Source organism: Halichoeres trimaculatus, unplaced genomic scaffold, assembly GCF_033239565.1.
Source record: "Halichoeres trimaculatus isolate MK-OKI-2021-1 unplaced genomic scaffold, fHalTri1.1 fHalTri1_scaffold_1, whole genome shotgun sequence".
NCBI classification, from domain to species: Eukaryota; Metazoa; Chordata; class Actinopteri; order Labriformes; family Labridae; genus Halichoeres; species Halichoeres trimaculatus.
In genome coordinates this window covers 13,792,882-13,820,811 of record NW_027437179.1, presented here as the reverse complement: position 1 = coordinate 13,820,811, position 27,930 = coordinate 13,792,882, and the positions used below count along the sequence as shown (strand labels likewise).

The window sequence follows — 27,930 nt, the reverse complement described above, 5'->3', positions numbered from 1 at the left end:
GGAGCCAAGAACTGAAATTTTTTCAAATTGTGAAAGATAAAAAAGTGGATAACTTTTATGGTCTAAACTCTAATTATTCGGCAATATTCAAAATAATACTACTTGTTTTTCGGCAAATAAAAACATTATTTTGAAAAGTCTGAGCGGAGGTTGTGCTGGAGGTTTGACAGCAGTCCGGTTGTTCAGGGTTTGACAGCAGGTCTCTGACAAACTGTGTTAGTCTGCCGCCTGCTGACTGACAGTAACCGTCGTTTCGCTTCCTACTTGTTGAGTGCAAACGGAGAGGTTAACTTAAAGTGAACTTAACCACCAAATCAACACATTTAGGAGCGAAACACAACCTCCTGTTGCACGTCTCCATGGACACTGTTCAGGTAGGTGAGTTAGCTTTAACCAACAGGTTGGCATGAGTTAGCGTTAGCATGCTGCTAGCAGGGGTTAGCTAACAAGGGCAGGGCCAGTTTGCTGCAAGGTGACAAACAGGTAGAGAAAGTTGTTCAAGTGCACTGGAAAAGTTGATCCAGTCTTTTTTTTTCGGGTGAACTGACGTTTCCTCGTTTATTTGTTGGTATTTCCAAAAACCGTGTTTGTTGTTCTCAGAAATTGACGACTGGATTTACTCTGGATCTTGGACCATTAAAGGAACCCCTGGGGTTTATTCGTGTCCTAGAATGGGTAAGTACTGTCAAAAAATATCTTAAAACTCTTAAACAAGATGCCAAGATGCCTAGCCACGTTACCCTTGTCACCTAGTTTAGTCATTAATACCTATGACATGATTTTGTTGCCCGATGTTCACACTCTTCCCTACATGCACCAAATACCATGCAGCCCACTATAAACTGCTGCAAAAATATTTCCGTACATGGGCTCTGTTGGAAGGCAGCTCAACGTCAAAGTATGCAGACTACTTTATATCTGTCTTGTTCATCTCTAACTATGTTGCCTGGGCTTTTGGTTAGGTTTTCCGAGGTTAATTAGGCCATGGTTCGTTGGTTTACAATGCTAAATGTAGGCTACTGGCTGATTTCCTTAGTAAAACGTTAACCCAGATGATGTCAACCGTCCACTGTGAGCTACCAAGCCTTGTTCCCTCATAAGTTTAACTGTATGCAGCAAGTAAATCCCAGAGATGAGGCCCTCCAGAATAGACAAGCTATGATAATAATCATTTTGCAATTTCATGTTTTTGATGCTGTGTGTCTTAGTGCTAATGCAGACCAGCTTTTTACACTGCTCTTGTAAGGAGAGCCAGCTGTGCAGAATCAAGCAGCATAGCTCCAGTCTGTGCCCCATTGAACTGTAAATACTGTGAGAAATGGTAGTATTGATTCTTCTTTGAGGATTTGTACTGTATCCAGGATTGGAAAGTGTACTACTGTAATCTACTTAAGTGAAAGCAAAGTCAAGAAAGAGGTCAAAGTAAGATATATCCCAGTGTAAACATGTAAAAGCTTATCTCCCTGAGCTTACTGTTGAAATACAACAGACAAGAGACAGTTAATGTGTGAATGGATTTTTGAAACATCTTTTGTTATTTTTGCAATGTTAGCATTTTCAATAAAGACATGTAGAAGTCTGAATTCAACATGAAGGGAAAAATTCCTGTGCTCACAGTGTGCACTCTCACTCAGCATGAGCACTCTTTCCCTTTTATGTGGGGCCAGGGTAAAATGCCTTATGTTATTTATTGCAGTCAGATAATAAGTGATGATTATGCTGTTACACTGCTTGGAGGAGGAGGCAAACACAGGAACTGTTTATTAAACAAAATATGATGACTCATAGTAAATATATGTTCTTTGGTTTTGTTGATTTAAACCACATTAGATTGTTCACTGTATTGAAGAGTGTGATCATGCCATGCATACCTTTGTCACATGGTGTATGCCCAGTTTCATTGCAAAAACGTTATCAGCATTTTATGCGTGAATTCCTTATGGCTGCTTCTGCTCCAAAGATCTGTGCTCTTTGTGGTAAGCTAGCTGTTTGCACTTTTCTTTGGGTCTCGGTTTCTTCATTGTTAAGCTGGATAAATAGTATATTACTGCCATAGCAGTTAGGTTGAAACCGTGCTCTTAAAACATCAACACAGTCTTAGCGATGTCACCGCTTGCTGGAGAAGTGTGATGAAGCCCAACAATGGTGGTCACTATATTACAGTTGCTGTCGCCGTCTAACCTTCAATCAGTCAAGGAGCAGGCAGAGGTGGAGCTGAGAGGGGCCTTTCACCTCCTCACAAATAGCTCGAAGAAGTTCAACTGACATGACCAATCAAACACACCCCTAATTATGCAGAATAAGGAGCCATTCTCGAACTATGTGTATTTAAAATGTATATTTTTATTGAAAAAAAAATCACCCTGCATATTAGAACACGAACCACAGATGCTGTTTTTTGCACCAGTTTTTAAACTTGTCTGATTCTGCAGTAAAAATGCAAACTCATGGAGAGTCTTTGTCCTTGCACTACTTCCACATTAGCATCATTTTTAAACACTGAGATTAGCTTGTCCGTTTAATTGCGACACACAGAGTAGTACTATTAAAGAGGAACCATTGTGTAGATTGTTTCATTCAAAGACTCCTGCAAATGTGAAACCAAACTCAAGGACGTAGAGTTACTTCCAGAACAAAAACAAAACCAAATCTATTGTGCTTTAATTTCTTTCTCAACTGTGTGAGGAGTATTTCCAAGGAATAACATTTCTACTTTACAATTGGAGCAACTGTCTGATATATTTTTCAATGTGTGTTTTTCTCTGAAGTTTGTCTCTTTTGTTGATTTCCTCATTGAGGTCCAGTGGATTGAATTCTGTGAACAAATTTAGCTGCTAGTTTTCTGGGAAAACGATTGATGTGCTGCTTTTTGAGTTTCAGGATTTTGCTCCCGGTGTTTTCTGAGCTTTGAATGATCTCCAGCGATTGGTGCTTTAATTCTCAAAGCTTAGCCTTTTTCAGAATCTCCAGGGAGTACAGAAAGTTTAAATTCTTTGCGGTTTAAAGGGCCAAAACTGGAAGAACTCCTCCAGGGTGAGGCTTTTCTTAGTATCTTAGCACTTGGAAAAAGGACTGCCCCTCCTTTCACTGTAATGCTATTTGGAAGATGTTTAGTATGATAGGACTGAATATCAAACTGGTCCGTGTGCCTCATCCTGTAAACATGAACATTAGCGAGTAACAGTTGTTTGTCACAGTGTCAGGTGGACGGTTGTCACGCTAAGGGAGTTGGTTATTCCTGTAAGCATGACCTGCTGGATCTTTTTGGGTCACGATTGCTTTATATCTCCATCATGACAAATAAGGTCTTATAAAATGCATTATTGCTCCCCTCAGAACCTTGTGACTGGCTGCTGCTGTCTCTTATCTGTCAGCCACTCCCTGATCAGGAGAGGCAGTGAGGAATGGTGGGTGTGAATGGGATACGAGACCCCAGACAGGGAACCCTCACCCTGCCGGCAGGTCTTATTTGGGATTCTGTCAGATTGGTCTGGGTGGGTCAAACAAGGCTCAGATGATAGTTGAGAAATGCTGCGGGGACCCAGAGACACCTGAAAGATGAAACCCATTCCTGGAGATCCTCAGAGGGCGTGAAGCTTGCTAAATACTGCACTCAGTTTCTCTCTGTGTGTTTATTTCTGCTGTCAGACCAGCTATCTTTACTGCACTAATCCTCCCTCCTGTGCCTCAGCCTATTGTGTACATCTGCTGAAGGGATCCTGATGGTTTGGGACTGCGCTCGCTTTGGTAGAAGTGGGTGTGAGTGAACAAAGGACATTATTCTGGAGAGAAAGAGCGGAAGCAGGAATCACATGCAGTTATGAGGAGCTTTTTATTGGAAGAAGGATGTCCTGGGAGGGGGAGAGGTGTGTGGAGGAGACTGCCCTTTAGCCCTCTGTGTTCAGATACTTAAGAGCACATACTGTACAGCACCATTAATGCAACCTTCCCTGTTGGTTTGGGGTAAAAGTGCCCTTGTGACAATGAAAAATCAAACTAATTTTGCAGTTTCTTACTGTTTAAAGATTACATGCACTCAAGGAAAGTTTCCTAACACTTTGAGTGGATTGAAGCATACTGTGGACTATCAGATCTAAACTGTGATTCAGTAAGTCTGCCTTTTGCTTTTGACCCTTTTCGATACCAAGAACACAAATAAAAGCATGAATAAGGATAAACTATTCCATGAATTACCTCATGGACCATTATGCATTCATAATATCTAATACCAGATGTGATAATGTCACACAACATTAACTAATGTAGGCCAGGGCCGATGACAAATTTTTAGAGCTAAAACGATTCCTCGAATGATTCGAGGAACTAGATTACAAAAATTACTCGAGTAATTTTCTCCGCCTCGAGGAATCGTTTAATTTTAAATTTCAAATAGAGCTGAGGCCATATTAAGAGAGTTTTCAGACCCCTCAAGCTACCTCTTGTACAAAATAGCAACTAGCAACAAATCTAGCTTCTTTTCTGGAGTTTGGAGACTAATGGGTCATTCTACAAAACGGGTGCCATTTGGGTCAGAAACATTTGATGAGATGTTCAAGGCGCAAAATACTTTACAAAATAGTAAAGTATGTTTACAGATTTTGGAGCTATAAAAGCAAGTGCTCTTATTGACATGCTGTATCAGAAAATTCTGTTTCTTAAAGAGAAAAATTTTCATTTGAAAAATAACTGCTCTATAACTAAACAAAAATGTATTTTATCCGATTACTCGATTAATCGATGGAATTTTCAGTAGAATACTCGAATACTGAAATATTCGATAGCTGCAGCCCTACAAATTTTACTGGACTGTATATTGTCCCTCATCGGCTTCATCAGCTTCATCCCAAACTATAAACAGCCCAGTTGTCTTGTTTTTAAGCGTTCAGAATACACTTTCTGTTAGCGCACAACATTTTATGCTGTTTCATGTTAGCCTGATGCTAGCAGCCCCTGAGACAACGATTTTGGATGACTGACAAGAGGGTTCACTCTGTTCATTCTGCTATGGGAAGAATGCACCCAGGTGCTGAGAGCGATGCACAGAGTGGACCCTCCTGATATCCAGCCTGTTTTGGAGGCGAGAGACTAGGACAGCAAACATGCATGCACTTTGCGATATATTGAGGCCGGTAAAATTATCAAGTTCATTTTATTTATCATATCACATTTTAATTCTTTGGCATTTAAACCCAGTTTGAGACTCTACTCTTGTTTTAGTGTTTTATGTTTTGTTTTTTGTTCTTAGTAATTTTTTCATTGTTCTTAAATTGTTTTTAAGCACCCTCTTCTGTGTATAGCACTTGGTATCAGCTGTGGTTGTTTTTAAAGTGCTCTATAAATGAAGTTGAGTTGAGTAGAGTTGAGTATGATTAATTGATTTATTGACTATCATCTCAGGTCTAGAAAATACTTTATTTATCCCCGAGGGAAATTCAGGAGTCACAGCAGCAATCAAGAAAACAAAAGTAAGAAAGTGTATAGAAAGTGCAAAAAGGTCCACAAGAAAATAGATGACAACATCCCGTCCACCACTCGTCCACCACTCTCCAGCCCAGCCAGCCTCCACCTCCACAGGGTCCAGGACTGAGCCTCCCCAGCAGTCTGTTCAGTCTCTGTCTCCTGGATCCTGTCTGCTCACAGCAGGCGAAGCTCCTCCAATGTGGCGCCGGCTCCCGATGTCAGCTCCGTCAGCCCCGTCCATGAACAGCACGATGCCACTCTGCCCTCCAGCAGCCCCTCTGCCGCTGGGCTAGCACAGCTAGCTCGTCTATCCTAGCGGAGATAGATCCCACGTTCCCAACAACGATGGATGGAAGGACAGGTCCACGTCATCACCTCCCAGCTCACACCTGAGAACCAGCATGTCGTCCTCACCTCCTCCTCCTCACCTCGAGGGAAATCATCAAGCCCTACACTAGTTAGCATTGACATGCTACAGGCTGCTAACAGCTAATTCACATGTAAACAATGCAGCCATGGTTACATGTAGGTTCTCCAGACAAACACAGGAGAAAAGTAGTAAAAATATCGCTGAAGCCACAAAAAGCTTCACAAATGTGAACAAATGTGTTAAAATCAGTATGATTAATGAGTCATTACTGGTGTTAATGATCTTGGGTAAGTCTGCACTTAAAGGGACAAAACTAAAATCAAACCAACCTATTGTTCCACTTCACTTGAACTGAGAAGCCACACATACGATGAAGTCATAGAGAAGTAATCATGACCCCAGGTGACAAGTGGAATCTACACAACAGACAGACAATAAATGGAAAGCTTGGCTTAGCTTTGGATCATCACTGTCCTGCAGAGAGCAGTCATGTGTTTCCCACCTGGGGCTAAACTCTTTTTCCTCTCTCCCAGGTATTAGTGACATGGGTGGCATGTGTATAATGTGTGCCACTGTTGGCTGTACGACAGACTTCTGTATGAAATCCCACTCTGCTCTGTTCCCACTTTGTGTTTCTATTTCAGCTCGTGGTGTCATCTTTAAAAATAGGATGAAACAGAAGCAGTCAGGGTCTTAACAACATTGTCTGCTTGTCCTCAATTTACTGCTAAGTAGCTGGATAAATGTTTTCCAAAGGCATCAGTTATAAAGCAGCCCTGGGAATTTTTTTCCTACGGGCTCGTAAATATTTCGTAGGAACTGCAGGATTCATTTTATCAAACACTTTCTGCACAGTCAGTTTCTGTTGCGTGTTTGAGGAAGTGGTCCTGGTTCCTCTTTACTTTCCATTTTCCTGCTGCTGTCTGTTCTTTGTCAGCACATATCAGCGTGTTTTTCTTTCTTGAGCGGAGATTTCTAAGGACACAAATTCTGATGCAATAAGCAAAAAACTGAAGCTCAGTGAAATACTCATCCAACATTACTATACAACATTTTAGATCTGAATTGTCTTGTGCGTGTTTTATTCTTTTAAATTTCTTTCTCTTCTTAGTATTTTATCTGTCTTGTGTCTTGTGTTACATGCAGTTATAAAGCATTTACATTCATACATAGATCGACGTTTTAGATAGCTTAACAAGCTGGCGCTCAACGTTTGGTTTAACAGTTTCAGAATAAACAGTTTGTCATACTTCTTCGGAGTCAAAGAGGGAGATGGTGGCATGTCTGAGAGTGTGTGTGGGTGTGTGAGTGTTGCAGGGTTAGTTTCCTGTTTGGATGGAGCAAAAGCAGGGAAGAGAGTGATAGTGAAGAGTGTATGCGAGTTCATTTGAAAATGCCTGAAAATGATGCTTTTGTGATCTCAGGGAGAAAAAATATACCATGGTCTTAGTTAAAATGTAAAAGACCACCTTTGATAGTACAGTACTAGTCTGTTTCTTTATTTAGTCTTCCACGCAATTTCTGGAGACCCCTGCCAGTTGGTTTGTACTGTCTGACGCATCTCTCCTCTCTGCAGGTCTTCGCCATCTTTGCCTTTGCCACCACAGCAGGTTACTCTGGAATGACACACTTTAAAATTACCTGCCCGGAGGAAAAGTTAGATGTCCAGCCTGAGTTTGCCTACCCGTTCAGGTACTGCATCACAACAGGAAGCCCCTCTGATTTCTGTGCTTTACAAAACACGTTTTCTCAGTGCATCTTCCAATGCAGTTTGACATGAAGGTCATATAAAGAGTAAGATTTTTTTAAACCTCAAATGTTCATATACTTACATGCCATGAGGACCACTCGTTTGATTCCTCTCCTCTTCCAGTTTTTAAACAACTCAGTCGTAAAATACTGCCACCGCCTGGTGAAAGTTTGGCTACATCACTGTGTTACAAGAAAATCAACCCTGAACCCATCCCAAACACAAAATACTGATCTGGCAATAAAATATCTAATACAGAAAAACCAAAACATTAACAGTGCCCTATGAAGTTTTTATCCCCTCAGCCATGCAGCTTTATTCTTCTACTGCTCTCGGTTTGTGCTCACAGTCTTTGTAAAATCCCTTGTATAATCCCTGTATATTTTTTCTGCTTGCCTCTTGGATAGAAGGGAATCCCAGGTGAGGATTTGTTTTCATTTGACGTCTCTCAAAAAGCTGTGTAAAACCTGTAAAAACAGGAGCTCTTGGAGAAATATTTGACAGCTTCTTCTCTCTCTTTACGTCATTTTAGGTTGTCAGCAAATCCATACAGGATACCCTTTTGTAATGACACTGAGTCCGACCCCAAATTCCTACAGGGCGACTTCTCCTCCTCAGCTGAGTTCTTTGTGTGTATCGGCGTGTTTGCCTTCCTTTATTGCACTGCCACGCTGGTCCTGTACCTGGGCTTCCAACACGTGTACCGCCAGACCACCCGTGGCCCCATTGTGGTGAGTACACACATCAGTTCATCCCATAGTATAAAACATGGACGTAGTCTCCCGACGTCAGCTGTCTGTTTCTGAAACGGAAAAAGAAATGAAGCACATCGACTTTAGCGGCCATAGTGGTGGTGGTAAGGGCTTTTTGTACAGCCATAGGGTGCCTCTTGGTCACATTACCCTGAGCTGTGCCTCTGATTGGGCGAGCTTGCAATCTTAATATCCTCAGAACGGCCGAGTTAGAAAAAAATTAACCCCTCGTAAAGTGTGTGCCAATAGTAAGATTAGCGACTCGGACAGGAGTGTTTTTTGAACCAGGCTGTAAATAGGTTAATTTCTACTTTGAACATGCTTTTTTGGCTTGGTGTGTATGTGACTTCTAGTACCGGAGCCAGCCTCAAGCTGAGAATCAACAGAATTTAGCACTTCTGCATTGTCTTATATTCTTAGATCAGAGGTTGCCGCTAGGTTCAGCCTTTTTTTTTAAATACCCCAACGACCTCTAGACCCCTACACTTACCCATGACTGGTCAGGGGAGGGTTGTCAGGATATGACAGTGTAACTACAAAATTGTCCAAAAAAAATAGATAAAAAAAATTTACTCTGACGATATTACCCCAGTGTTGGAAAACGTAGAAGAAAAAAAAAACAATAACTCGTACTCAGGAAAGGCAAGACAAGAGAGGAGTCACATTTTACACTTTTTTAATTTTGCTTCATAACGTACAGACACACTGGATTAATTACATATTACCTATAGGCTGATAGTGTTCAAAGTTATACAGTTTATCACTATGTATCTCACTTTTTTGACAAGCAAAATGTACTGTACTAGTCCACCATGACACCTGTGACATTTGGCTTGATTAACGGGGTGTAAAATCCCAGTTGGACACGTCAGTTTACAAAAAAAAAAAAAAAAAAAACAGTCCATGCACACAATCTGACTTTTGTCCAGAATATGTACGGGTTCTGGGGCTGATGCACCAGCTGGGACTATGCCTTGGTGTTAGCTTATGTTGCACTTAGTGCTGAAAGTTACAACATGTCTAAAGTTAAGTCCTGTGTAAATTCTAATGCTGTTTTATAATAACGGTTTCAGTTATATACCTTCTCCAGTCCCCATTTAAAGCTTGTATTTGTTTGTTTTGTGTGTAGTTTTGTTGTGAGAAAGAAAATGTACACTCTATGAGTTCACATTTTCCGTGCCCTTTACTATTTTTTTTTCGCTAGTCTTATGTTGGCCACAGCTGCTGAAGTCGCAGTGACATCTGGTCAAAGTCAAGTTTGGTGTAACTTGTGATTCAGGATTTAGTCATAAACTAACCCTGATGGACGAGAAACAACCTACTTACTTTGCACCCAGCTGAATTCAGTACTCTATGAGACATGTTTTTCAAGCTTTCAACCATTCTTACTTGTGTTATGAAGATTTTGAAAGGCAAAACAGGGGAGTCTTGGTGTTGTGACTGCTGAAGGTGGTTGAAAATGAAAGAGAGAGGGGAAAACCTCAAAAAGTAGGTGGGACTTGAAATCTTGAGAAAAAAGTTCACTGACCTTTCTTTTTTTTCAAGTGGATGCTAGAGTAACAGCAGTCTCTGGGTTGATGAAAAACTTGATGTTATATGATTAAAGTTAATTATTATTATCAATCATTAAACATACTGCACAATGTTAACAATTTTGAGGGGGGGTGGATCAAAGATCATTATTACTGCAGGTTTGTGACAACAAAATGCAAAAAGATAGTGCTCACGCTTTAACATCATTTAATCAGTAGATAAGCTTAGGGCCTTCTGAATACTCATGCCTCTTCATGTGTACACTAACATCCTTTTTGTTTTTTGTGTTTCCTTCACCAGGACTTGGTGGTGACTGCTGCCTTTGCCTTCCTGTGGTTTGTGTCTTCTGCAGCCTGGGGCAAAGGCCTGACAGACATCAAGTGGGCCACCAACCCAGAGCACCTTACAGAGCAATGCAAGAGCATCTGCACCCCAGGAGCATATCCTTCCATGGGCCGCCTCAACGCCTCTGTGGTAAGTTATGTTAAAGTGAGGCTGTATACTTAGAGACTCCTGAAAGTAGAGATATCTGCTCTCTAAGGAAACAACCTCTGACTCAGCGCATTTTAGCATTGAGGAACTCTGCCTCTCTGCTACAGAAGTTATGACAGCTGCAGAGCAGATGATTCGAAATAACAGCATCTCAAAATGAATGGGTCAGTTTCAAATAGCGTGATCCAGTTTAGTCCTGGACAAAACCACTCTGCACAGCTGCTGGTCTTTACAGTCTTATGACAGGTCATTAATGATAATAATTCCAATTTTTAACTTTTCAAATCTTCATGGTGTTCACCTCATCACCTTCTTTCACATACCCGGACCATGATCTCTTCAGACACCTTGGTTATGCTTGCAGCTTTTTCACACTCACTGTGCTGCATTTAGCCTTATTTTCTGATTTATTTGGGTGTGAGAGCCATCTCAGCCAAAATGCATCATGCTTTGTTCTGAAGGTCTATATGTCCGTACCATTAATATTGAGACGTTTTAACAGTAAAAAAGAAAAAGCCTTGACTTTTTTTTTTGTTTACTTTTCTCTCTATGGCTGTATGTATCCCAGTCTGAGAATCACCTCAAACATCCTTCCTAAAAACCAGAAAGCTCTTTCCCCTCCATTTTTAGCTAGTCTTATCAGACTCGAGTCCACACGCTCTAATTCAGCAAAAATATGAGCATACATTTGTGGCCTTAATACAACAACATTTTATAACCACAATAAAACTTCAACTCAAACATGCCACTTCTTTGATAAACTGCTGTTCATGAGCGCCTCAGTATCAAAGGACAAACAGTGCCACCTGGTGTTCAGAATAAGAATCGTCATACCCTTCCACTAATCAGATGTTTTCACTCTTTGCCACAGCAGTATGGGGTTAGCTTTGTTTGATAGTGAATGTTGTCATGCTGAAGAAAATTAAATGTTAAAGAATTAATGATGTCAAGAGTTCAAAAAATGCCAACAAGTTTTTTAAAAACATTTTTAGGCTTTTTTTTTGTAGAAAGGATAGACTTGTGAATAGAACAGGAAATAGGGTGAGAGTGGGTAATGGCATGCAGGAAACCACAGGCTGGATTCAAACAAGGAACCCCAGCCTGAGGGCGTAGCTCATGGGGCACTACCTAGCTTGCTAGGATCACTGGGCTATAGCCAAGTGGTCTAGGAGCCATGTCTGTATGGACTTATCTTCATGCATGAGCACACAGTGTTCATCTGTGGTCAACTTAACACCTGTTAAATGTACACTGTTGTTGTTTGGGTTGAAAAAACTTTTTCAAAAAAAACTTTGGTGTGAATGGAGAGATGAAAAATATGTGTAAAAGTTAATGTAGACAAAGAAAGAAGACAATCATTTGGGAAAACTTGTCCGGACAAGGCCTTGCCCCTTGTCCGAGGCAAGGCCTCATGCGAGCAGCATGGCTTCAAGTCCAGCCTGTGGCACCCTTCCTACATGTCACCAAGGTTAAAATAGTTTTGGATTTGTCATTATAGTTTAGTTTCAGTTAGTTTTGACATTTTTTCCAATATAGTTTAGTTTCAGTTAGTTTTGACATTTTTTTTCCATGACAGTTTAGTTTTAATTAGTTTTAGAGAAGGCATTCTAGTTTTTATTTAGTTTTGATTTTTGCAACAAGGCTTAGTTTTAGTTTAGTTCTAGTTTAATTACAGTTTAGTTTTAGTTTTTTCATACCTTATTAACCAGGTGCAAGATTCAAAAAGGTCACAGTAAACATTTTTTAATACTGTTGATTTTCAAGTCCAACATAGTGCTCACTGCTCAGTCAATGCTGATACTGAAATGTTGGCTGCTGCCTTGAACTCAAGAAAATAATATAAACTTAATATAATATGAGCTTTAATAATTAGAAACGTGGACTCTGTAACAATAAAGTCAGACTCACATGAAATTAAACTATTACAGATTCTCTGATTCATTGCTCCTCTACGTTTTGTTGCAGCACACCGCACAGACAGTCAGTGCAGTAAACAAGCACGTTCCAGTACGTCCCTATGATGGTGTTGTACGTCACTGACAACTGCCGAAAACTGTCGTAAAATTGGTTGGGAAAATGTGTCGGATTAATTGAAAACCTAAAGGCTATTAATATTGTCAAAAACTATAACTAAGGACATTTTGTCTTTAATTTTGGTTAGTTTCAGGTAGTTTTGTGAACACAAGATACAGTTTTATATTACTTATCGTTTTTGTTTTCTTTTCTAGTTTTTATTAGTTTGAGTTAACTGCAATGTATCTTAAATTTTAGTTTTCCTTTTTAGTTTCATTTTAGTTAACTGTTATAACCTTGCATGTCACTTCCAGCCCTCTAAAATCCTGCTCATTGTCAGTAAACATCTCATGTTGTCCTGTTTTCACAGATCTTTGGCTTCTTGAACTTGATCCTTTGGGGTGGTAACTGCTGGTTTATTTACAAGGAAACTCCTTTCCACAAGGATCCAAGCCCACCAGCCACCATGGAGGAAGGTGGAGCTCCTGGTCCTTAGGCACATCGCTGATCCTCATGCACAGCTCTGCACCCACAGCAATGCTTTGTGCCCAACATTGGTCTCTTATGTTAACCTGCAAAAATAGAAACAAAAGAATGTCTGAAAAAGAAAAAACCCTCCCTCTCATTAACCTGAACAGCACTGTTTTTTTTCCATTAACTTTTATCTGTAAGGCTGTGTTTAAATACAAACCAAACACTGACACACTGCTCAGAATAGGAAATAGTGAGTTCACTTGTCAGTGTATTTGCTTCCACAGCAGCACAATATACTTACTGCATGTCGACCCCTTGGGGAGCCACCTAGTGATGAAACTGTGATGCAAGTACCCAGTATCTGAACTTCTCCCTCAGCAGGGAACAAAAAACACAAGTTAGAACCAGAGCACCTCCACGTTTATCAAATCTTACATTGTAATTTGAACAACAACCAGCGGCTGTGGGAGCAAATAAACGGCCAAGGTCCCACACTTCTAAGGTGAACCGCGTTTTACAGGATGTGTTGATCTTATCAGGTTAGCACTGGAATCTTTTACATGAATGTAAAAAAGAAATCCTCAAAACATAAAAATCATCTGAGCACATGTATAAAAAAGATACCAGTTTTAATCAAATAAAGTCAACACATCTTGTTTTTCCAGAGACTTTTTGAGTCTCTGTAGCTTAAAATTAACACACCAGCTCTTACCTCTACACCACAGACACTCGTACCTTGTTGATCATGCTCTATCAACACACCCTGACTTTGTTAGGCTTTACTTTCAGGGAAAAACATCACACACTGTAAGCAAAAGAAAATCACTTTGGTTGCTATTTAAGGTTGTGAGAGTGTTTGCCTCCCTCATCTGTATGCTGGCCTTCATTCAGCCTATAGCAGACTCTTAGTGTTTACTCCAGCAGCTGTTGTTCATCATTGTTACCTTTACACTACTCAGTAACACTAGAACACATCCTAGCTGAACTTTTTTTTCGTTTTGTTTTGTGAAAATTAACCTGCAGGGACGTTTTTTTATGAACAGTTCATATGTATTTTTATCGACATTAATTGGTCCATTGCATATTTTTTTAACCAATGTTGGGTTTCTCTTTATTTTTCATTTTTGTGTGCAGCTTCTCTTTGATTTTTTTGTGACATTTTCAGATTTGCTGATTATTTTTGCACCACACAGATGCCTTACAGTAAATTCTATGATTATAAGTTTGTGTATCCAAACTCAGAAAATTTTACTGCCAGATGTTATTCTACTGTATCACTTCATGACTCCTGCCTAAAGTTCTGCTCTGCTTGAAAGGCAATGCTGTCCATGTGAAGGTTTGTATTGAACTGTTGATGACTATTTGCATTGCACTCATTGGAAACTAATTACCCCCGTGTTTTGATTTGATAATCTGTGCAGCTGTTTTATTTTAACCACCAAGCCTCTGTAGGGAACACATGAGGGGTTGTTAGAGGCACTATTACTAAAGTAATATATTCGAACACCATTAAAAATTAGACACAGGTGCTTTATCAACTCTTAAAGATAAATCTGTTAATTAGAGCTCAGTGATTTGTGAGATGTTGATGTAATTATTAATTGAAATTGGTCTTTATGTGTTTTATATGCTTTGTTTGTGCAGAATGGTTCATCTGTATTGATATGTGTTAAACATGAGAGCTGCAACTGCTGGAATCTGTCTCCTTTCTTTATCATATTGAAACCCTACACCCTCCAACAACTGGGAGAACAGGCTCTGCACTTTCTTACCTCAAGGAGAATGTATGTCTGAACCACTGACTGTATATCAATATGATGTGATGTGGCACCAAAATACTGCCTTGAAGGGCCCCAACGTGTCAAGCTGCTGGAGACAAGGCACGGGGAGAGGGGATGTGTGGAGGAGTCATCGGACTGATGTCACCCAAACAGGCATTAAACTTACTGATAAAACTTTAAAGACCCCTCAAGTCAGTGCAGGAACAGAGTCTTGTGTCAGTTTGAAGCTGACACATGATGTGTCAGTGTCATATTTTTTCATACTGGCCCTTCATCTAATCCTCTAAGCAGAAACAGAACTTTTGGAAATTGATGAACTTACACAGTAAACATTCAAAGAAATTGATCAGAATGATTAAAACGAATTGCTCTCACTGACTGCATGTTTGAGAAAAAAAAAAATTTGTAGCTTGATAAGTGTTCAATTTATCGCAATGAAGGCGTGATTTAAGACCCACATTTAAAACCAGCCACCAGGGGGAGCTCAAAAAGGTTTGGTCTCACTATGGTTGTTTTACACCTGTCTTTATCTCAGCTACCTGGGCTTTCTCCTGGGATCCCACCTTGTGTTTTAAGGCTTAAACAGCAAAACCAATCAATGTTAAGCTTAAAGGAGAAAAAATTGTCACAAGCTAAATGATATTCAGAGATTCAAGCATCTCTGGACTTATGTTCATGTGAAGCTTTGGAGCTGCACTGATTTTAGTTTGAAACTGTGAGTGACTTTAGTCACTCTCTCTGATAAAATCTTCTGTTGTTTCCGTGGATAGGATTTACCTTAAAGTGAGTACTACTCTTTTGCTAGCAAAAGTACTCTTGGATACTAACTGATAACCAGTCACTGATTGTTTGAATACAACCCTGTCTCTAGTTGACACAAGTACATGGAGAACTATTGGAGAGAAATACTATTGAAGAACTATGCATTATAGGCAAGTTAGAAATGATATAGAAATGATTCATTTTCAAATTCTACTGAGTATGCACTGAACCTTTTTATTTTTGATTTTCTTTTATTTATTTATTTATTTAATTATTTATTATTTATTCATTTATTTTTTTATTTACTTTCTTATAGAAATTCCTCCAAGAAGTCTTTGGTTCTGCAAAAGTCTCTGCATTTTTATCCAATCCTGAATCTCACAATACCTTGGCTGATTTGTTGGCAGTTAGTACATCTGCTTCTAATTTAGATAAATGTTTAATTATAAAAGCATACTGCTTGAGAACTCTTACAAGCTCTGTATAGAAGGTGTATCACATTACAACCATGAGCTGGCAAAAACAATAAAAAAATACATTTTTAAGATCTGATTGTTATATCAACTATTTCATTTTAATCCTCATACAAATTAAGTCAATACATCAAAATAGACTATTTATGGAAAACAATTTCCTGTTAAGTGTTTAAAAGAGAAGAAATGAAGGATGGAGAAAACAGTGTTTAACTATGTTGTAGGAAGCTGTTAACATGTTTATTGAATTAAAAGCAATGTTTTGAAGAGGCACCTTTAAGGGACATTCTTGTCTTATAGAGCCTCAAGTGGACATAGGCGGAACTGCAGATTTCATGCACTTGTGCACTCGCTTCATTTTTTTTTTTTTTTTTAACACTTAATTTTTAAATAAAGGAAATAATGTTAATGGATGCAGGTTAGGGCTCCTGAAGAAAGAAGTGAAACAAGACACGATGTAAGGAAGCAGATAAATCACAGAACCAGATCAGAAACCTGATACTGCATTTTAGGCTGCACCAAAGGAAGTATTTCATGTTATCGCTGTAATCAGAACAACTGTTAAAGTAGAAGAAGAAAAGGGCTCAGGAGACACACTGACCATGTGATGAACACTTATATCATGCCTTTATGTTTGTGTTTGTGTTTGAGCACCGCTCTGACTAACTGTGAGCAGATTAACTACTTAGAGGGATTAGGAGAGGGGAAGGTGTGTTCACGTGTGCAAACCTGTGACTTCTGATCACTACTGAAGGCAAAAGCTCTGCCTGCTTCACTCCACCAGTGAACAGAAGCGTAAAGAGAATACAAACATATAGCCTCATCCACGCGCAGTGACCCACCCCTCAAGTGATGACTACTGAAGTGAGTCACTCACAGGTAGACAGGTCCAGTGACTCATATCTGCTGCGTGCAGGAAGCAGTGATGAAGTGCCTAAAACAGAGGAAAAAAAAAACAGAAGAAAATGTGGGCATCATTTCAAACTTGAGCAGATGTTGGTTATGGACTTATTATGGAGACATTACCTTTGAAGAGATACACTATAACAACAGCCTAGAGAATCTAAAATCATGTCACACTCATGTTTATTTTGAATGCTACACTTTATGCTGTTAGAAAGAACTGCAAAATTGTATGTCAAAGGGTTATTTTATGTTTTCTTCCCAAACTGATGACCCAAAGTCAACAAAATACATCTGTACTTCAGATGCAGTCCTGATCACTTAATCAATAAAGCTCTGCTATTACAGCACTTTTCATTTAAATCAATATCAGATGAAAGTGCTTTATACTGTGATTGAAGGGAAAATAGAGAGGAAACATGAATTATCAAAAGAATAAATGACTTTGTAATAAGAGATTTTGAAAATTAATATTAAATCAAAGCAAAGGTTGAAAACAAAAAAAGAATTAAATACTTAGTGACACAGCTTGACCATGTTTGAACATTAATATTAAAGGCTGATTTCAAACAGGGGGACACATGCAGCAAGAAACATTCCCTGTCTCTGCTTTTCTCTAATTGATACTTTTTAAACACTGGCAAACACACATGAATGACACGCAGACAGGACCACTTCACCTGACGGACATGGAAATCAGTACATGAAAGAGACCGAAGGCGTGAGATAAAGCAAGATCAAACAAAAGAAGTCAAATAGTTTCATAAAGTTCAGAAACTCCACAATAAACCTCAGGTTCTTTCTTTATTTTACATTCAATTCTTAGTTTAACTTTTTCTGTGTCACATTTTCAAAGCAAATATTGTACAAAGTTTACCCCACTCAATTAAACCAGAGACTAGTTATTTTGACCATTATGAGTACAAAATTAAAATCATAATGTTGCTGTTAATTTTCCTATCATAATGTCAATCTGTCATTAGGGCCAACAAAACTGATTTAAGCATATGACTACTTTACAATGTAGAGTGCTTTTATGTATGATTGTTAATATTCTATGCTGCATCATGCATAGTTTTACTATCAATATATTTGGTTTTTATTGTTTTGTACCTTTAACAAGATTTGATTTCAAAGTTGAGTATTAACATATTATATTTTTATAATGTGGAGCTAATTCTTTTGTGATAAAAACTAAAAAAAAAAAAAACTTAATTAATTAACTTACACAAAACCTAGATTTCATAACAGCAGTGGTCCCTGAATGTTTCTGAAGGGCTCCTTTTTTTTTAGGAGCAAATATTCATCTTTTCCTGTCACATGCAACAAAATACAAACATACGGTATATCCGATGGCCTCATAATCATTATCAGACATATCCTTTGCCTACAATGGTCTTTTTGGATCATTTTGAACATCCCCTGTAAAAGATTAACGCTGGTAAGGACACCAAAAGTGATACACAAACAGATTACCATACTTTTACAAATAAGGCATTGAAAAGAACAACTGCAACATGTCAATTCCAGTTTTTCAATGTGTGGGCCGTGTAGCAGTCAAGCTGAGGGTGAGAAATGACCTGTCATCATATCTCATCTTTGAGTAGTTGTGAGGTTTTATCTGGAGTGACTGTTTGTAGTCCTTTTACAAAAATTCCCATGCTTTGTTATTAGTACATGATATTGTATATTTACAATATTTTAGCCTCCAAATAGAAAGAAAGTGGTACAAGAGAGCCAACCCTTAAATGACTGAGTAATGTTAATTTTACAGATAAAAAGTTGTATCCACTATTTGATTTGCATCTTATAATATGTGTCAGTCCCTGAAAAAATGTCCAGATCGCAACAGCTTTTATATGGAATTTTCCAACTTTGAAACCAGCCCCCCAAAAAACCTAATAGTTTCATGGTCCATCACACTGAATAAATATTAGACTATTTTCAGAATAAATAAAAATCATACTTTTGTCTTTTAACAGACATCTTTCAGGAAGTTTGACAGGTATAAACCATAGGTATGAACGACCTCATCCAGTCACCCCCACTCCCCCACCCTTCTCTGTCTGTGGTGAGTGGGTGTTCCCAGCACGCGCACGCAGGAAGTTCCTGTCCTGTCGAGAACGCGGAATATGACGTAAGCTGCTTGCCGCGCAGTGATGATGGCGGTGCGTGAACGCGCAGTAAAAGTAATGGCTGCTCTTGATCGGCGGGTGCCTAGCCTCGATGATTTCGTGGGTCAAAGCTGGACTGCCTGGGCCGAGTGGGCCGGTGTGGCAGCGGCGGATGGTAAGAAAGCACACTGACGCAAACACTGGCAGCTACAAAGCCATTTAATCAAAGCAGCGGGGTTTATTTTCGTGGAAACGGAGGACAGGGCTAACCATGTTACCCAAACAAAGACCCTGCCGGGTCCTAGCGCTGGGTGGGTAACATGTTGCTCTCTTCCAGGTCCCTCTGCATAAGCTGTCTTCAAGACAATACTTGTCATATTAATGTAGATTTATTTGTGAGAGCAAGTTTTTTGCATTTGTGTTAATGAAACAAGCTGCCAGAGTTCAGTGGTTCTGTTTGATTTAGTGAAAGCAGCCGGGCAGCGGTGGCATCAGAGCGGAAGGAGGCTAGTATGGATGCCTTGGTGAGCAACTTCTTACCGTGGAAAGCTAAGCTAGCTGTTAGCCTGCTAGGTAACATCAAGCCAGACTAGACGAGGCAGTTAGCGTGCTAATGCTAGTAGCAGCAGCAAGGGGATTGAGAGGAGACACCGGTGACGGAGGAGGAGTCTGATGCTGGCTGGCCCAGCCTTTCATCCAGGCTAACGTTACTCTGTGTTCTTTTCGTTTAATTATAATGTTCCCTTTGATACCCACCGTCGTCTCCTTCATTCATCTCCCTTTAACATTTGGACAGGGGCGTGTCCAGACTTTTTCGACTTAGGTGGCCCAACTGGAGCACTGACTTATGCAGGGGTGGCATCAAGTATGAGAGCACAGACATAGCATTGGTAGCATTAAACCATCCATTCAGTTTCCACTCACCGTATCCACTTTAGCCTCTAACATCAAAGTATCATTCAGATGTTGTCTTTCTGTGTTCAAATCTTAACCTTAAGCACATTATTCTGGTTACTGGGGGCGAAGCATGAATCTGTGTTAGTATTGCAGGTAAAGGATCACAGTTCTGGTCATTTTTGGATTGGCTGAAAGAGATGTTTACATAACCCCCCACTCCTTACTAAGCTATGGCTACACCTGGACATCTCAAGGCGAAATGACTCAAACTATACCTTTGAGGACATATGCACTGCATGACTGTTGACCTTCTTTCATAGCACTGATGCTTTGTTCAACCATTGGAAAAGAGGAGGAGAGGACCAATGAACAATCATCTCCACGGTGTAGTGTGGAAACTATTTTATACCGACTGTGCAGGCATCGCACTGCTGCCATCACTATTTGTCATGTTTTTTTTTCAGGAGCTCATATCGAAGATTATTCCTCTTATTTTGGCAAAATGCACTTACACTTGCTGGTCAAAACTATTTTTTTTAACTATCAAACGCTGTAGTTTGTGTAACAACCTCCCCATTCTTACACTCTGAGCTTACATGGGGCTTACCAAGACAGACGTCTTCTTCATACACTTCCCTATGTAAAGCGGAGGCAGATACTGTGGGAAACAGGGCCGATCAGAATGAATCGTAGTCAAACTGTGATCTTTTGCACCACTAGTGGCAACTCATGAATCTTCAGAGGTTATGTAAGGACTTCAAAAGAAGATGGTTCATTGAAAAAAAAAACGTAAAGTTTTTTTCTTATTAAATGTGTGAAGTTTGTCAGTACACTGTAATTTTCCTGCAGTTTTGTATTTGACCATTTTTTACCCTACACACCTACCACTTGCATACACTGTATAAATCATTGACATCTCTGTGACACCATCCTGATTATGCACTATGAGGCCAAAACATGACAGACACCATGCTGGAAATGCTGGTTTAACCTCAAATTTCAGTCTGTTTAAAAGTGACAAAGAGATGGAGCTCCCCTAATTATGCAAACTTATGCATACGTCTTTGTCTCAAAAACAATGTGTTCTCTGTACAGTTTTTAAAAAAACGAAAAACGAGACACAGTGACAAAATGTCGAGACAAATCAGGCTGCTAGCGTGTTTATTTCTGCTGTTACGGTGAGTTTTTAACCATCGCATTAAAAGAGGTATCTGGCGTTTTCAGCCAAGTGGATCCTGCAGTTTTTGCACAACTGTATTTGCTTCCATCACAGTGATGAATAAATGAAAAGCTCCAAGTGGCTTGTTGCACTTCTTACCTCTAATTCCCCTTTTTGACATGTTTCAGGACACCTCTGTGCATTTTTGTTTGCAACAAAGTGTCACATTGGACCAGCCTTTATCGTGCTGTTTTCTGTCTCAGCTTGAAGTCAGCGATCTGACGGTCTGACATCTCTACAAGAGCCGGTTATTCTATAACAATCAAATGAAGTCCTCCTCCGCCACCCAACACCTTTTGCTACTTCTTGTTGTTTGCAGATTGTGCCTGAAGTGACTGGAAACATAACACCAGCAGCAGTCAGTGGAGACGCTGTTAACCCGTAAATCAGTTCTTAATTTAACACGGCTTAAGGGTCTGTGTTTGTGGGCCACAAAGAGGCTTGTCTTGTTGATGAACTTCAAGAAAACACCTGACCTCTCGGGGAGCTTACTGAACTTGTGTTTTGTGTTTGATGTTACAGGGCCTGATGGGGAAGACTGCAGCAAGAATGGCAAAAAGGTTGCAGAGGCCATGTCACTCAGTAAGGAGGGTAAGTCTGCACACTTTTATCTGAAAGAAAGAGTAAAGTTTATCACGACTAAAATCATGAAGGTAAAACACCCATAAAAGTACATGTGTGCGTAGGCCTGTCACGATAACAAATTTTACTAGATGATAATTTTCCAAAATATTATTGCCAATAAACAATATTATTGTCAATATAATTTTGATTTTTTTCCATGTTTTCATTGATGTAATTATGATAAATGGGATAATAAAGTGAGTACACCATATCAAAAGCAAGAAATTTAAATTTCTTAAGAGTATTTAACTGTAATTAAAAGGTCAGAATCTTTTAAATAAAATAAATTAAACAAAAAATATAATAAATTTTACAAACAAGAAAGAGAAAAAAATACAATGAAAATGAAATGGACTCTTCTTTTAGAAAAAAATACATGTCAATGAAAATAATTAATACTAATCAAAAACAATAAAACATAGACCCTGTCTCTAAAGAAAAAACAAAACTCCGAAAAAAAACAACAACAATAAAAACTATAGCCTAAATAAAAGGGAGTTTATACAGTTCCTGAATTGTTTGTAACAATTGACTTTTTCCCAGTCAATCCGTACTGTCTGTCAAACATTTTTTACATTTCTGGCTTTCAACCGTATTGAAGGGCTGCATTTCTTTGGCAATGTAGCTGTCTTTGAGCGCCCACCATTTGGCACTTTTATTTCTATTTACTTTGCAGACCAAAAGCCTCAGTAAGAGCGGATTGTCAAAGAACAAGGCTCCGCTGCACCTCCCTCTTCTTCTTCTTCGTCGCCACTATTTTCAAACAAATGCGACATATCAGCTCGTTGGTGTTCATGAGCTCACACTTTGTTCATTCTGATAAAAAAACAAAATATTCCCACACTGGGTCTGTGGCAGGCGGCTTAAGAACCATATCTTTGGTGCCATCACTCATATTAGCGTGTGTTTCCTCCTTACCCCTCAGGACGCTTGCTTCAGCTTTCACCATGTGTACGCGCGAGCAGCCCAGTCTTCACCCCAAAGATCGCATTTTTGACAGATGCTCACTACACTATAAATCCGCTATAAATCCGCTGTAGAACCTATGCACCCCAATGTTAGGAAAGATAGACGTAGTGAGCCATCTTCTCATTCAGCCTCTTTGGTGGAAAGAGAGGAGGAAAACAAACATGCATGCACGTGTCAGTTTATCGAGGCTGGCAAACTTACCAAGGACGTTTTTATTTATCGTTCGGTTAATTGATTTATTGATTATTGTGACAGGCCTATGTGTGCATGTGTGTGTACCTTCTTTGGTCTCCTGTCTTGTTCACTAAGCAGATGTCCTGCCCTGCAGAGACCAGGGCCAGTATTTAAGCTGGGTAGCGTGTTGTTTAGGCACCTTTGGCTCCTCGCCTGGTGGCGCGAAGCAGCAGCTGCCTCACAGACGCTCCCCTTTGTGTTTGTGTGTGTCAGTCATGTGTGTCAGCATGTGTGAAAGTATGCTAATGCTCAGTCATGATTCATCAATGTCTATCATCGAGGTAAAAATAAATCAGAAATCAAAGTTGGAAAAGATGGAGGAATAAAAAAAATCTGCCTGGGTTCATTCATTTTCTTTGGTTTTAAGGTTTCCTTATTTCCTTTCCTTATGTACGCCTCTTCTTCACAGTCTGTTTAAAATGACTACAGGGCATCTTTACGTCACATCGTTGCTCTAAATAAAAGTAACAATGAGGAAGAGGTGGGTTGGTAGACTTCCATCTTTAAAGTTTGTAAAGGCAAAGCCAGCGGGGAGCTGCAGAAGTGTGTTGCATTCAGAAGTTGTACACAACCCACCAGCACGCAGCAGCCAACTTAAAAAAAAAAGGATTTGATTTTGTTTGTTGGTTAGAAAAACCAAAAATGTCTGGAAATTTAAAGTTACAACAGGGTTTAGCTGTGCTACTTTACTTTTAAGTGTGCCAAGTATAAATAACAAAATATACTTTTTAATTATTTTTTATTTAAACTCTGAGAAAATCATTGATGTAATAATTACAGAGACTGATTTCATTTTTGGTTTTAAATACAATCACTAAGATCTGTGTTTCAAATGTTATTCCAATGGCAGCTCAGGTAGTGTGTGTGCCTTTGTTATGTTCCATAAACTCCCACACCCTCCTGTCAGTGTCTTGGAAAAGGCCTTTTCAGGACCACGATATGCTTTTCTTTAACAGTTTTTGAGCTCTTTTTGTTTTTTTCGGTCACATCAAAAAAATATGACAATACTACACAACGTAACTTCATATTTTTGGCTGCCAGACAGTTGTTTAACATGTCTTCTGCATTGACCATCATTATCTCAACATTAGCACCATAACTCAGCCTCAGTTGTCTGTTAACTTACCCAACATTTGGTCCACTTTGCTCTGGACAATCACCGCGCCTCTTCATTTCTCCTGTCCTGTCTCTGTGTCTCTGCTGTGTTTGACAGATCACTGCAGCCACTGTCAGATCACTAACTTTACAAAAAGCTGGCGCTCTCTGCTGTTGGGGAGATGTAGTGACCCCTGACAACTATCAGCATGAGTCGATAGCTAGACCTCGGTTATAAAAGGACCCCCACATTTTCAGCATTATTGTCAATGAAAAACAACATCTTACATTCAGGTCAACATGGACTATTATTATCATACAGTTGTAGATGTACCAACTGGCTGGGATGGAAGTGTCTTGTGGCCTTTTTGTTTCTTTTACAAAGAGAACTTCAGGTAGAACCAGTCTTTGAAAAAGGCTGTGGAGCAATGTTTTTAGAATGTTTTATCCAGAAAAAACATTTTTTTTGTCAGACACTCATTGATACTGGATGAAATTAATGACACAAATAGGCGTTGTTTCTCAGCTGAGGTATTCTGCTGACTCTGTGTCAGAGGACCTATCAGTAATGGGGTCAGCGGGTTGCTCCAGGAACAGCTTTTCAGAAGTTTTTATTTCACAAACTGACCTGGTAAACCATGAATTTTCACAATGAGCATGAAAATAACTTAAACCTACGCCAGTTTACATATTCAAGTCATAGAAGCATCTTTTAAATGTTTGAATGAGCCAGAGTTAAACTGTGGATTCAGAACCAAGACAAAAAGACGATCTGCTGAGGAAACAAAGTGCAGGTGGTTTTTGGGAATTACAGGCAACAATCACACCAAGCCTGACCTGTGTTTCAAAACATCAAACTAGACACCACAAGCACCTCCAGCAGCAGTAAGTAAATCCAAACACGGTCCCTGAAGAAGCCTTTGAGCTATGTTGAGCCTGACTGATGTCATAAACCCAGACATGAAGGCTTTTGGGTTCTGGTGACTCTGGAAGGTCTCTCATTTATGGGTTGTGACTAACAAAGACAAACAAGATCAAATGGTCCTGTGGTCACACTACATCCAGTAATGCCAGGTGAAGTAAGTGTTTGAGGACAAGTGGATCCAAACTATCCCTAAAATCTGCCTTAGTGTCATTTTTCTGGCTATGAAGAAACATACATATTCAAAACTCTGAGAAAAGCCAACACCTACTTTTCAGTGGAGTCCAGAAGGAAACCCACTCAGATGGTGTTTGAGCATCAAAGCCATCACTTTTTGGCCCTGTATCCCTATTTAAAGTTACATTTTCTTCTTATGATGTTGGTTTTTGATCATAACTCTTTCATTGAGCTCTTCATCTTTTCATCACACAGCATCATCGCCTCACACCCTGACTCTTTTTTTCCTCACTCCTTTCACCTTTTCTCCTCAGACATGTCCATCTTCGGGCTCTACCCCGGCCATGACGACTTCTACCTGGTGGTGTGCAGCCACTGTGGTCAAGTGGTGAAGCCACAGGCGTTTGAAAAGCACTGCGAGCGCAGGCACGGGCCCCTGGCCAAGCTGTACGCCAGACTGCGCTCTCCCACCCCTGCACCCCAGCCCCAGCAGAGACCCCACCACAGCCACTCTCCTTCCCATGGGACCAACGCTGCTTCTGCTTCTTCATCCTGGGAGGGCCGTGGTCAGGGCGTCGGACAGCTACGGGCAGCTCCACCTTCGCCTTCTACACCGCCCCAGTACAGACACTCCAAGAACTCCAAAGATGGAGTACGGTACGTAAGCGCAGGTTTCGGAGCTCTTTGTCGGGTAGTAACGCTTCCATCAGCTAGCGTCTAGCTGTTCTTCAGTACACACAGCTTCTCAAGCACAGACAGCATTTATCACCCCAAGTTCAGATGGTGTGGTTCCCTGTGCACAAACAAGCTGAGAAAGTAGACTTACTGAAAACTAATGAGATGACTACACCTGTAGAAAATGCACTGCCAGCTCGTGTTAAGGCAGAGTACTGCAGAGTGACACAGACACCCAAAGGCATAAGTATTTTGGCCAATCCCAATTGACAATCTTACCCCTTCCCCTTCGTTATACCCCTTCCCTTCGGCCTTCTGTTTTAATGGCCAAATGGAAGGGGAAAAACAACATTTCTTAAAAATGATCCCCGCTACGTCATCACCCCTAGATGCTGGCTGGCTGTCGTAGGCAGAGCGACTGTTTTATTCACTTCCAAAACACGTTTTAACAAACTGATGATAAACTGATGTCAGATTAAAGTGATACTCTGGGATGGAACAAGTTGGGTCCTATCACAAGGTTTAGGGCAGAAATGACCCCTACAGCAGTGTTTTTGTGCAGCAGAAGCCCAGGGCACTCACACCAAACACCCCCTCCCTGCTCCTCTGCTGGTTTCCTCTGCACTCAGACGGGGCCATATTTTACTTGACCAAAAACACAAATAAATGGACTCCCACCGAAAAAATCTGATATCTGTCTGCATTCACACTTTATTTGGAGAATTTTCAGCGCATTACTTTCACACAAAAACACAGCTAAATAAGGCTCTAGTTCTCATCGTGTCTCTTCGTCCTGGCAGACTACCTGCGTTTGTTTATATCTGGCACGCCGCGCGCGCGGACTGATACACCAAGCGGCGAGCGCCTCGCAGCCAGCTGTGGCTCTGCAGCGGAGGTAGCGCCGTTTTACGACACGATGAGAACTAGAGCCTTATTTAGCTGTGTTTTTGTGTGAAAGTGCTTAAAATTCTCTAAATAAAGCGTGATTGCAGACCGATATCAGATTTTTTTTTGGTAGGAGTCCGTTTATTTGTGTTTTTGGTCAAGTAAAAATTAGCCCCGTCTGAGTGCAGAGGAAACCGGCAGAGGAGCAGGGAGGGGGTCTTTGCTGCGTGTTCCCTGGGCTTCTGCTGCACAAAAACACTGCTGTAGGGGTAATTTCTGCCCTAAACCTTGTGATAGGACCCAACTTGTTCCATCCCGGAGTATCACTTTGAGGTGACAAACTTACAGCAAACAGACACCCCCACGCTGCATCTCATCACATAAGTACGAGACAGTTCAATCACGAAAAGCGAACGTTAAGCAAACGTTATGGCATTCAGAGGCTATATTATGTAGCTTCTGAATACTGTAACGTTAGCCTTTCATAGCTTGCGTAGCTGATGCATCTCCTGAATGCAGTTTATCTGTCCAATCACTCATGAAACGCAGCCCACCGCAGTGAAGTCCATCCATTGCGAACCTGTCTGACATCAGTGTAATTTTTATTAGCTATAGCTGTAGCTACGTTAATAAGATCGTTATACAAACGATTTAAAAAAAACAGTTAAAAAATGGCTACTGTTAACGTAAAGTAGCAAAGGATTTGATATCTGATTAAAAAAAAAAAAGATTTTGTGGGAAATTTGTCATACCTCTTGGTTTCACGTGAGGTCTCGGTTTGTCTTTGTTTCCCCTTGATCTTACGGGGAGTTGGGACACCCCTTCACTACACTTGCATGCTCAAAACCAAGGGCTAAGGGTTAGAATTGGGATTTGCCCTAAAGTGTGTTGTGTTGGAAACTAAGGCTAACGTAGCTGTTTCACAGAGTCAAAGCAGAAAAATAAACCAGGCTTGAGAAGTGAGGTCCTGTTTTTGGATGAACCAGTCAAACATTTCAAGCTTTTGGAATCTTTAACGTTAAGAAAAACTATGTAAACTGTGACTAGCCAAGCTAACTCGCAGACGTTTTGGTACCTCTGCATTTAAGATAGAAGTTGAGTAAATAAATCACTGCAGCTGTATTAGTAACAGGGTTCTTACAGGTCCTTGAAATCCTTGAAAATGCTTATTTTTTCATGCTGTGTTTTCAAGGGTTGAAAAGTACTTGATTTTCTATTTGAGTGCTTGAGAATGCTTGAATTTATAATCGTATACAACTACTCAGCCTCCTAATTCAACAGATCGATCCAATAGAGAGAAATAAAATAAAATTGTGGCGGGAAAATAACGTTCCATGTGTTGGGCTCGCGGGTGTA

At 40.1% G+C, this 27,930-nt stretch overlaps 2 protein-coding genes across 2 annotated transcripts in view; both read left to right on the top strand.

Annotated features, from left to right (window-relative positions):
• Positions 1-160: 160 nt before the first annotated feature.
• On the top strand, positions 161-14,129 carry sypl2a (synaptophysin-like 2a). The gene is made up of 6 exons (XM_074689596.1): positions 161-374; positions 601-675; positions 7,407-7,522; positions 8,113-8,311; positions 10,166-10,339; positions 12,741-14,129. The coding sequence occupies exons 1-6, from the start codon at positions 360-362 to the stop codon at positions 12,864-12,866; spliced, it is 705 nt and encodes a 234-aa protein (XP_074545697.1). The 5' UTR covers positions 161-359; the 3' UTR covers positions 12,867-14,129.
• A 4,764-nt stretch (positions 14,130-18,893) lies between these two features.
• The window catches only part of atxn7l2a (ataxin 7-like 2a), a 30,791-nt gene continuing 21,754 nt past the window's right edge, over positions 18,894-27,930 (top strand). The window contains exons 1-3 of the mRNA XM_074689364.1: positions 18,894-19,052; positions 21,516-21,584; positions 25,329-25,671. Of these exons, the coding sequence (XP_074545465.1) occupies positions 18,923-19,052; positions 21,516-21,584; positions 25,329-25,671 (542 nt within the window). The 5' untranslated portion in view covers positions 18,894-18,922. The remainder of the gene's footprint in view (positions 19,053-21,515; positions 21,585-25,328; positions 25,672-27,930) is intronic.

What these genes read in the sequence shown, in the direction of transcription:
- sypl2a (XM_074689596.1), top strand. An exon ending in TTATTCGTGTCCTAGAATGG is followed by an intron (nt 676 to 7,406) that starts GTAAGTACTGTC and finishes TCCTCTCTGCAG; the next exon opens with GTCTTCGCCATCTTTGCCTT. An exon ending in GCCGCCTCAACGCCTCTGTG is followed by an intron (nt 10,340 to 12,740) that starts GTAAGTTATGTT and finishes CTGTTTTCACAG; the next exon opens with ATCTTTGGCTTCTTGAACTT.